Here is an 11,011-nt window from a genome sequence, read left to right on the forward strand (position 1 = left end):
TTGTTATTGTTTCTCATACAACAATGCATTTCTAATATTTGACAAAATTGGTTTATATGAGTTTCAGGAGCATGTTTTTGTAAAAATTTCCACTCCAATCCAGTGAAAATCCTAAAAGAGTTCAAAGAAATTATCACATTCATCCATCATAATTACAAAATGTTTACAAAAACGCTTCAGATGTCAGCCATGACATGTGTGACAAAGTCTCATGACTTTCTCGCTCACATTCAATTTACAATTTACAAAAAGAAACCATCGTAAAATACAAAAAGAACTCCTTCTGTATCTCTGAGCAATGAGGAAACATCTTTACTGAAAAAGCATCGGGTCAAACCGAGTTGTTGCGTGTGATTAGTGATGCCATGAGATGACTTTTGATGTAAAATGACTTTTTATAAATAATCAGAATGAAGCAAAAATTTAGAATCAGCAGCAGGTTCAAATGTTTTTAGAAATATCTTAGAATTTTGTTAGAAATAATAATTTATAAAACATTTTCAAAACCAAATCCAGAATATGCAGATATATCACACAACTTTCACAAACTAATATGTTATGATGAGCCATAGTGATTTACTAACATTGATAACATTATGATAACGCTTCACACAGTGGATATAATAGTTCTTGAAGTAGTTGTTAATTTCTCAGTCTTTCATTTTCAGGTATGGTGTTAAAATGTTGCGATAGCAGTATCACAAAAAACAGATCAGTTTGTTTTACTGTCTTACTAAAAAGAAAGTGCAATGGAGTAGGATGTAATAAAAGTGATCTGCCTTAAATAGTTTTAACATTAGTTAAATCCAACATCAGTGAACAAAACACAACGGTCATTATTTAATGAATGAAAATGAAACCCAAATGGTAAATTTGGTTTTAGAAATATATTAATAATAATATAAAAAAAACTAAGTACACCCTAAATATTTTCATAGATTTTAGGGAAAGTCATAGTCAAATGCCCCCTTCCATATTTTCACTGATGCAACATAAACCGCCTCCCTCACTTCCTAACCCCTCTACTACTTCTATTATTATTCACGGCCTCATCATACAGATTACTGTAACTCTCTCCTTCTCGGTCTCCCTCACAAATCCCTCCATAAGCTTCAGATGGTTCATAATTCAGCAGCATGCATTATAATCAAAAGCCCCTTGCTACACCATTTTGTCACCGTCTTTCAGCAACTGCACTGGCTCCTAGTTAAACCAATTCTTCTGTGCGCATTTAAATTCATTCACAGCCTCACCTATCCTTCTCTATCAGATCTCTTGCACATTGCCACCCCCATCCATTCCCTGATGTCATCCTCCTCCTCCGTCCGCCTCACTGTGCCGTCCACCTGTCCTAGCACCATGTGGAGTCGAGCATTGACCCCCAAATCTGGAACTCCATCCTGCCAGACGTTCACACTATTGACATTCTCTGTTTCAGTCAAGCCTCAAAACTCACCTGTTTTAAGATACTTTACTCTTTCTTAAACAAGGTGTCAACACAATGCCAAGATGGAAAGACATTAGCAATGACCCTGGAGAAGAAGCCATTGCTGCACATGTATCTCCAGAGGATTATAAGGCCATTTTCTAACTCTTTTTGTCTCTAAATAGACTATGGCAATGAATAACACATAAACTCTAGAACAATATCCTTTGTGCAGATGAAACCAGAGATGTTTGGCACCACATTTGGAGAAAACCAAACACAGCATATCAACACAAACATCTCTGTCACCTTCTGTCAAGCACAATAGTGAGTAATAAATATTTGAACTTGTTTTGCAACCACAGGATCTTGTCACTTTCCAGTGACACTTTACATTTTTCTGCATATAGACGAAGTCTAGAGTCAAATGCAATGCCATCTCTCCAACAGTTGAGGCTTGGACCAAGATGGCTGATCAGTAAAACATCAGTTCAACAGAAAGGTTAAAAATGAAGTAATCAGCATGTGGTGGGACCTCAAGAGAAGTATGCTAAAAGTAATAAAGAGCAATGTTGTGAATGAGAATAGGTGGAAAAAAATCTTCAACAAAGATGCAAGAGACTGTCACTCTTTGATAGGGTGTACTTAGTTTTTTTTTTTTTTTTTTACAAACATTCATTTTTGCAAATAAAAGTTAGTAAATAGTATACAAAATCTTGTTTGTTCTTATAGGCTGAAGGGTTTAATTTATGTAATGAAGTAGCTCGATCCTGATAAAGACCAGAGTGACCTTAGAAATAAAAATAGGTGTACTTTCTTTTAAGCTGATTATACTAATTCATCTCATTTTGTTTGAAGCACTTTAACAAGAATAATATTCCACAATAATCAGTAAAGAATGACTCCTCTCATTGCACCAAGTCTCTAAGAAGTGTCCCAGATATTTAAGAAGGACATTGCTTGACATGAACCATCACTCCTTTTCCCAGGGTCTTCTTCTCTGATGACGACCCTTCAGTGAAAGAAAAAAAGGTAATGTCTGCATGTAGTCATATATATATATATATACCAGGCTTGAGGGCAAAAAAAAGAATGAACAGCTGGACCAACTTACAGAGTACATATTAGAGAGGTTGTTGAAAAGCACTTGGCCTGCGCTCACTTTGTTCCTCACCCCTCGGATGGTTCCGTTCTTACTGCAGATGTTGATCCTCTTGTTGCTGAACATCATCTCCCTCTTGACACTGGCATACAGCAGCAGGTCATCGGACTCACAGCCGTTCTCGTCCCCGGCAGCCTCCAGGCCGTTCAGGTGCCTGTTGGCCTCACTGGGGGGCGGCAGACTTCCCTGCTCTGCCTCCATGCTGCCGGTGCCGTCCGAGTCTGCAGAGTCAGAGACCGAGCCGCACCAGGTCCTCTCGTCCTTGAACACCTCAGCCAGGACTCGGCCACTGTTGGCAGATGCGACTCTGAACCGGACCGTTTTCCCGGCTTTTTCTTTCATCTTTGGCCCATCCATTGAAATCCAAGAAAAGAGTCACATGCATCGCTTCCCATTCAGACAAAACAGAGAGGCCCTTTCAGCTCAAGTCATCGGCGGTCCAGTTATTTATCCAACAGCAGGGTTCTCACAGGTGTTTCAAAGGAACTGAAAATACCCCGAGCACACCTTGTGTGCTCCCAAATACTCAATAATAGATGTGCCCTTGTCATGGTAACAGCTAAAACAGGCAAAGTGTAAATTGATATGATCGTGTTCAATAATTGATCAAGGTTAGCACGCACCTTATGTCTGATCCTTTATGGTCTGATAACTTGCAAAGTTGGGGCAAACACCTGGTGGTCTTAATTGATCTTTGGAGCAATGTCCAGCATGCTGGTCTGAGACCGAATTAGTGTTCCTCCCTTTATACACTTAAGATCACCTCAACAGCAGAGCCACTGACAGGAAAGTAAATATTAATACTTTGTTTCAGTCCATGACAAACATGGGCAGGACAAGAGGTTAAGAGTAAATTTATTATTTCTGATGAATTCTCCTTCTGATCATTTAGTTGGATCTGGAAAATCATATAATCTGAGAAGAAAAGGTGAGAGCTTGCATGGGCTCAATGATCACATGTACTGCTTCTCATCCAAGAGCATGGACGTCCTACCACAGAGAAAAGATCTAAATGTTTTTCATAAGCAACTTCTTCCATCCATCCACGAATGGTTCAGAGATGATTTTTGCGTGGTGGAGCACTGCTTCATAACACAGAAATGCTTGTATATGAGAACTTTCTATATTGAATCCTAGATTTTAAGGCTATTGAGAATAATCTTCCAAACCGTTCAGTGATTTCTTCCATTGTTTCAAAAGTCAAAATGATACCAAACTCACTTAAATCCTGGTACATTGCAATTTAAACTCCCAAGATCTTAACCTCACTGAGTGATCATGATCAGTTCTCAAAACGCAGGTGGAGAAAGAGAAGCCAACCAGCTGTGATCAGTTTCAAAAATAGATGACCACCAGTTAGGATTTGATCTGAAAGTTGGTATCAAGGATGTCTGGCTGAATAATAACAAGTACAAAAATATAAGCATTAGTACTGGAAATATTTACTCTGCTCCTGAAGTTGAAGTGAAATATTTATAAAAATAAGAATGAAGTTACCAAACAGAGTTTCTGCAAAAACAACATGAATAAACACAGAATGGTCATAGCTTAATGATGTAACATGTTGTGTAAATCCCCTTTTTATTACCAAAATTACCTTGACCTGAAGCACTTTTGTTCTCTGGACTCGTCAGCCTCAGAAAGAGGCCACAGCAATCAGGGAATACTTTTTCCAATTGTCGTTTTAGTCCAAGATTCCCCAGCAGAACATTTACCAAAGTATTTGTCTGCTTCTACTATATCAACTTTGAATTAAAGAAAATTCCTTTCACTGCTCAATTAATAAATACAAGGTGCCATGATCGTAAGGTATTCTAATTGGCATAATTTACGTCAGTGTTCATAATGTTATACCTGACCAGTGTGTTAAATATTAAATTTATTTATTTGCAGTGCTGTAAATCTGTCTAGGACTGCTTCTGTATTCACCATAAGTGGAGCGGAAACCTACAGTACCTCTCTGCTCCTGTAGGTGGCGATAAATACGCTCACTGAAGCACAACCAACGCAGAAGAAGCTGCACACGTGTGACAACAACACGTCGAGAGTCATGGGGAAGCGGCGGCAGAATAAGCAACTTTTCACAAATTTGTCCAAAAAACAGAAGAAACACTTGAAGGAGTTTGGAGAGGAGCATCCATTTCACGACGTGTAAGCATTATAACAGAGAACAGTCTTTTTTATTAAATGAAGAAATGCGTTTTATTGTCAGTTAGGATGCTACATTTAGTTCAGACTACCTTCAAACAAGCATTTTAACCTAAAACACAAACATAAACGCGTAATAAACGTGTCTAGTTATTCATTTGAATAGTCTGGGTTTATTTTGTAGACATTTATTAGCTGTAGCTAATAAATTAAGAAGCAAGTTTATGTTGCTTCTTAATAAACATTATTGTTAAATGTTCCCCGTTCAGGTCTATTCCTGCTCTATTGTCTAAAGTTGCATCTATCTGCCCTTCCATCCATTACTTTGTGTTATTGTTGTTGTTCTAATTTGCACTATATAAATACCAATAGATCACAACAGGAAACAAATGCAATGTGTTGCGGAGATTATAAGCCCCGGGAGCTTATTATGACTCTCACCTTCAATCCAGCTGTCCATCCAACTATCCATCTAGTCACTCATGAGTCTGTCCATCAAGTCATATCAGACCTGTCTTAATCTCGCTGCTTAATTTACTGATGTGTGTTTTTCACAGTGTGAATGAAAGACCTGAAAGGACCCAGATTGTGGACCTGGTGAGTGTTCCTTGAGTCTCCTGATCAAAAACCAAAATAATTGTACTAAACAATAATTTATTTAATAAATAATCCTTCCGAGTGTCTTATCTGCTCCATGCTTTGAAGTTAATCCTCAACCCTTTGGGAATATTGAACCGTAGCTTTGTTTAGATTTAGTTTTACTATAAGTATTTAGAACCGTTTTGGTTTTTTTAATGTTTTTTTTTTTTTTTTTGTTCGGTGTAGCCATCAAGCCCAGAACAATCTGACTCAGAACCTGTAAACAGGGAAGAGGAAGAAGATGAAGAACCGGAGCAACAAACTGCCTATCAGAAGCTTCTTTCAACGCTTAGTGAACCCACAGCTGATGCCCAAAGCCACGAGGATGAAAGCAGTGACGACGAAGAGGAAGAGCTCCTCTTTGAAGGCGAGGAGATTTTTCTTTTGTCTTTAAAAAATGTTTGACAACAGTTTGTGCTTGACTAAAATAAGAGTTTAATGTGCATTAGAGGGTAATGTTGAAGCTGAGGATGCAGGGGAAGAGGAACATGGAGAAGAGGAGCGTGGTGATGAAGAGGAGGAGGGGGTTGATGAACAGAAAGAGGTGGCAGGAGATAAAGAGTTTGTGGACAAGGAGCATGAGTCTGCATTCTGTCTGGAGACCAACTTCATAGAAAAAGGAGAACAGGATGAAAACATTCCACAACTCAAGAACAGTACAGGTAAGAGCAGATAGAAAACTTAAATAATCATTTTTTAATGGTCTTTTTGATGTGTTACATTTTGTTTTTATTCCCTTTTTTTTACAGACATGTTTTTGGTCCATCTGGATACCGAACTCACTGAAGAGGATGTGCTTAACATTACATCTGGCTCCAAATCCAAAACTCAGATCCCGGTATAAACAAAGTCACCTTGTTACAGCATAAAGCAGCTTTTATTTATATTTTTATTGATGCAGGACATGGTAAAAGAGAGCCGGGTGATTTCCTGCAGATTGGTTTATGTGGTGGGAATACTTTTCCACTGTACTGTGTGTTGTACTGAGCCACTTCTAAGGTTTCTCTGCTCCCTTTTTTTATAGTGGGCAAAACTGGGAAACCTTCTCTGCACCAATCCTATTGAAAGGTTCGGCCCCATCGGCCCCCAAAAAGACACAAACCAAACTGTTTTCCATAAAGTTTTGGAGAGCAGCTGGAGGAATCTGAACCAGTCATTTAATCCTAAAGGACAAGCCGAAGAGATCAGCCCCCTCCAGATGGAGCTGCTGTCTCTCATGGGGTCCTACAAGGACCTGTATCACCCAGAGACGTGCCATTTGAAGCAGGGCCCATATGTTCGCAGTGCATACTGCCTGCATGTGCTCAACCACGTCCTGAAGGCCAACTCTAGAGTCCTGGCTCACAACACCCAGCTGAGAGAGCGGAAGAGTCAGGCTAAAGCTGGAGCTGAACCACAGGAAGAACCCAGAGACCAGGGACTGACCAGGCCAAAGGTAAACAACTAAACGCATGTGTCAGGTCAGTTTTAGCTGCAATTGTTTTTTTAATGAAAACATCAGAGATCTCTTCTATGTAAAACATTTAGTTTTTTAGAAATTTGTTACCATGCAACAACCAAATTAACCTGGAAAACAGAGATGCACATCTGCTGACCAGAATCAATACATATTTCAGCTGGACTGACCTTCAGAAAATGAATATTTTATATTTTTATTTCACTGATGAGTGAATACACCTCATCTAATCACTATCAGGCTACAGAAACAAGAAATAGCTTTTGTTTGACGTTACTTCTGAGTGAAGAAGGCTCAAAGTTTAAAATTTAATATCCACGATTGTCAGTTTTAACAGTAAGTTTTTATTTTATTGTGCTCTTACTGTTGCCTCTGCTTCTAGTAAGACGTAGAAAAAAATAAATGCAGTTTTTTTTTTATTTCAAATATATATATTAGAAAATCTGCATAAGTCAAGGTTTTACATAAACATAGTAGACAGAGTATAGCATATTTTAAGGAAAAAAATATGTAGACCTCCTATATTCCTGATTGTTGAATAGGGCAGATCCTGAGAAGTTTTGCTTTTCAATCTTGTGGAATATTTTCTTATTTTTCTTTTGTCCTCAGAGAAAATAAAATCTAACACAGAAGAAACCCATTGTGATCCATTTATGGATCTCTATAAAATCACACAAATACTCAGCCATTGGACTAAAAATTGTTTGGGAAGGGGTTTAATTTAACCCAGACCAGAACATGTAAGGATTGCAACCACTTTGTCCCAGGTTCTGATCCTGGTTCCATTCCGGGGGGCCGCTCTGCAAGTTGTCCACACTCTCATCAGCCTGCTGGAGACCAAAGGCAAGAAGATAATTGTCAGCAACAAGAAGAAGTTCAAGGAGGAGTTTGGAGAAACGGAGGAAGAAAAACCAGCCAACCTGCGCCGGCCTGATGATTACCACGCCGTCTTCTCTGGCAACCTGGACGATCACTTCAGGATAGGTACGTCTTCACATAAGGAGTTTCTAAAAACCTCCACCACTTATCTGACCCTACACCCTGATGGTTCTGCACTCTCCCTCCCAGGTGTGTCCATAGTGAGGGGCAACATGCGTCTCTACGCCCCCTTCTACTCATCAGACATCATCATTGCGTCTCCGCTTGGCCTCCGAACGGTGCTGGGAGCCGAAGGAGAGAGTAAGAGAGACTACGACTTCCTGTCATCCATTGAGCTGCTGGTGCTGGATCAGACTGACGTCTTCCTCATGCAGAACTGGGAGCATGTTTTGGTATGAGGAGTTTACATGTGGCACCACCTGTTGTTGAAGTTTTCCATTCTTCATAACTAGAATATTAAGTCTATCAAAATAGGCTAGAAATTTTGGGCTTTTGAACCAGTGATTTTTAAGATTTAAAACTCAAATCTCAACATGTATCTAACTAGTTCAGCATTCTTCTTCAATATATTATTTTTATTTATCTTGATTTCTTTTGTCAAGCTGTATGGTTCTGCTACTGCAATGTTTGGTTTAAAGCATAGTAATTATTGATCTGTAACCTACAAACCTAACGTGTTCATGTGTTTAAGTTTGTAAGTGTTGTCCTCACCCTGCAGCATGTGATGAAGCACATGAACCTGCAGCCGCTGGACTCCCACGGAGTCGACTTTTCCAGAGTGCGGATGTGGAACCTGAACAACTGGGCCAGACACTACAGACAGACGCTGGTGTTCAGCTCCATCCAGGACCCGCAGATCAACAACATCCTCACTAAACACTGTGCCAACTACAGAGGACAGGTCAGGCAGTAGAGATACTTGCTCATTTTTGTATTTCAAAGATCTGAAATCTTATGACTCGTTTACACCGAGTCGATCTTCAGTGAAGCCGTAACATTTTTTGCTGCGATCCAGCCGCTAGTTTGCTTGATACCAGTGAGTCTCTCACACCGGCACTTTTTGAAACCAGGTTTCAGCGGGAAACTTTTCTGTAACACCCCCTGCAGAGGTGTTACCATTCTTTGACAATAAAAAATCTGTGTAACAGCATCTGAACATTGTAGCTTTATGAAACGGTAACAATATCAGAGATTTGCCATTGTTAAGTTGATCTAATTGTATCTATCCACTGATTCATACACTTCATTTATTTTAACCTTCACAGTTTTCTTAATTTAAGCATGCTTGAGTAGGAGATCATTGCATGTCATTATTAACACCTGACTGAAATTTGTATGCTTTGTGTTTTGGTTTTTGTCTCAGATTACAACAAAAAACATGCCAAAGACAGGCTCCATCTGCCAGGTGCTGGTTCAGCTGCCTCATGTGTTCCAGATGTTTTCATCCGACAGCTTCATGAATCAAGATGCTCGGTACGTGACTCAACTAAAACAACTTTTTAAGCTCCTCACTGTGCCTTTTGCTTGAGCTATCCTTCATCATCTCCTTCATCTGCTTGTAGGTTTCAGTTCTTCATTGATAAAGTACTTCCTCAGTACAGGGACTCTGTCATGTCCCACACTCTGATCTACATCCCGTCCTACTTTGACTACATCCGACTGCGAAATCACATGAAGAAAGAGGAGATTAACTTCACGTCCGTGTGCGAGTATTCCAGCAAATCAGAGGTCTCTCGAGCCAGGCATTTCTTTCTGAAAGGAGAAAAACAGTTCCTGCTCTTCACCGAGCGCTTCCACTTCTACAAAAGGTCTGTTCTTCTTTTCCTATCCATCAAATTGTGTGGTAACTCCTATTCTACTTGTAACAATCTGCTCACATCGTTCTTATTTCATTCAGGTACGCTATCAAAGGGATGAAGAACCTGATATTTTACGGCCTGCCCACCTTCCCCCACTTCTACAGTGAGGTGTGCAACATGCTGGCAGCAGGAGGTCAGGGGGAGGAGGCCAGCTGGACCTGCACTGCCCTCTATTCCCGCTACGATGCCCATAAGCTGGCTGCCATCACCGGAGCCCAGCGAGCCGGACAGATGCTGCACTCCAACAAAAACGTTCACCTTTTTATCACAGGAGCAGAGGACAAAGCCTGAACTGATAACAAACGTGCTTGTTACTAGTTTTATCAATAAATTGTGACTCTTTCTTTTCCTATCGCAAATATTTATTGGTTTATTGGATTTGTTGATGCATTTCTAAAGGGACCATAAAAAATCTAATCTTACATAAACATTACCATAATGGTTGTTCAGAAGTGCTGATTACCAGGGAAATATTTCCTCATCTGTTTGTTGGTTAGAGTGCTTTGAATTAATGACATCAGAGCTGATTAAATCATTTTTGTGACTCAGGTGTATTGAAAGTGTCAAATATGGAAGCCTGTTTGTACCAATAGTCAAAAAAATATATCACTCCCAATAAATGTTACAAATGAATAAAGTGCTGAAATTTATGGGATACTACAGCATTTCTCTTAAAAGTTAAAAAAAGATAATTAAGTTCAGTTTAATTATACAGCGACAATTCATAACGAGTGAGTAGGTAAATATCTGTATATCATTTCAAAAATTGTGATCCATTTTAGAATTTTGTTTCAAAACATGTTTTGTGGAAAATTATAATTGATATTGCATTTTTGAGTCAGCTAACTTTTTTGTGCTAATTACATTTCCAAAAATTTCCTATTTGCTGGTGATTCCAATTATTTCTTAAAAGATCTAAGATTATCATTTATCAGAACAAACGTGCTATTCTGCTTTATTAAGTTACCTTTTACATTTATGTTTAAAATCACAAAATTGCAACCAATAAATTTCTAAAAAATTAGTTTATGAGCTCCAGAGAAATAATTTGCCTTTTCTGGAAATTACCTTGTAAGATCAGAGAAATTAACCTTTAGAAAAGTAGCCATGAGATCATAAGATCTCATTGACATTGACTGAACATCCTAGAAAGAACCCTGTGAACTTGAAAATGGTAACATGTAATGTAAGATGCAAAAATGTAATCCTTAATATTTGGAAAGTACACTGTTAATTTACATGGAAGTAATCTGTAAGTAGACCACATGATCACAAAAAGTAAGCTTTTAAGTTCCCTAAGAATTATATGTTCGCTCCAGAGAATTAACTTGTAAATTCTTGGATGTAAACTTTTAGTCCAAAAAATTTTGCCTGAATATTTCATAAGGATTGTTGCCAGTTCCACAAAGTTATCCTGACCATTATGGTAAAGGAAACTCAAC

General features: G+C 38.8%; 2 protein-coding genes across 2 annotated transcripts; one reads left to right on the forward strand and one right to left on the reverse strand.

The window, feature by feature from the left end:
* Positions 1-2,054: 2,054 nt before the first annotated feature.
* grxcr1b (glutaredoxin and cysteine rich domain containing 1 b) lies at positions 2,055-3,054 on the reverse strand. Its single transcript, XM_032547152.1, has 2 exons — positions 2,541-3,054; positions 2,055-2,438 (listed from the first exon to the last, which is right to left on the reverse strand). The coding sequence occupies exons 1-2, from the start codon at positions 2,943-2,945 to the stop codon at positions 2,400-2,402; spliced, it is 444 nt and encodes a 147-aa protein (XP_032403043.1). The 5' UTR covers positions 2,946-3,054; the 3' UTR covers positions 2,055-2,399.
* A 1,553-nt stretch (positions 3,055-4,607) lies between these two features.
* Positions 4,608-10,219, forward strand: utp25 (UTP25 small subunit processor component). The gene is made up of 12 exons (XM_032548212.1): positions 4,608-4,739; positions 5,294-5,333; positions 5,562-5,742; positions 5,825-6,037; positions 6,125-6,213; positions 6,400-6,810; positions 7,599-7,815; positions 7,900-8,102; positions 8,429-8,611; positions 9,074-9,183; positions 9,273-9,518; positions 9,608-10,219. Exons 1-12 carry the CDS (start codon positions 4,639-4,641, stop codon positions 9,858-9,860), a joined length of 2,247 nt encoding a protein of 748 aa, XP_032404103.1. The 5' UTR covers positions 4,608-4,638; the 3' UTR covers positions 9,861-10,219.
* Positions 10,220-11,011: the final 792 nt, after the last annotated feature.

This window comes from Xiphophorus hellerii, chromosome 19 (genome assembly GCF_003331165.1).
Source record: "Xiphophorus hellerii strain 12219 chromosome 19, Xiphophorus_hellerii-4.1, whole genome shotgun sequence".
NCBI lineage: Eukaryota > Metazoa > Chordata > Actinopteri > Cyprinodontiformes > Poeciliidae > Xiphophorus > Xiphophorus hellerii.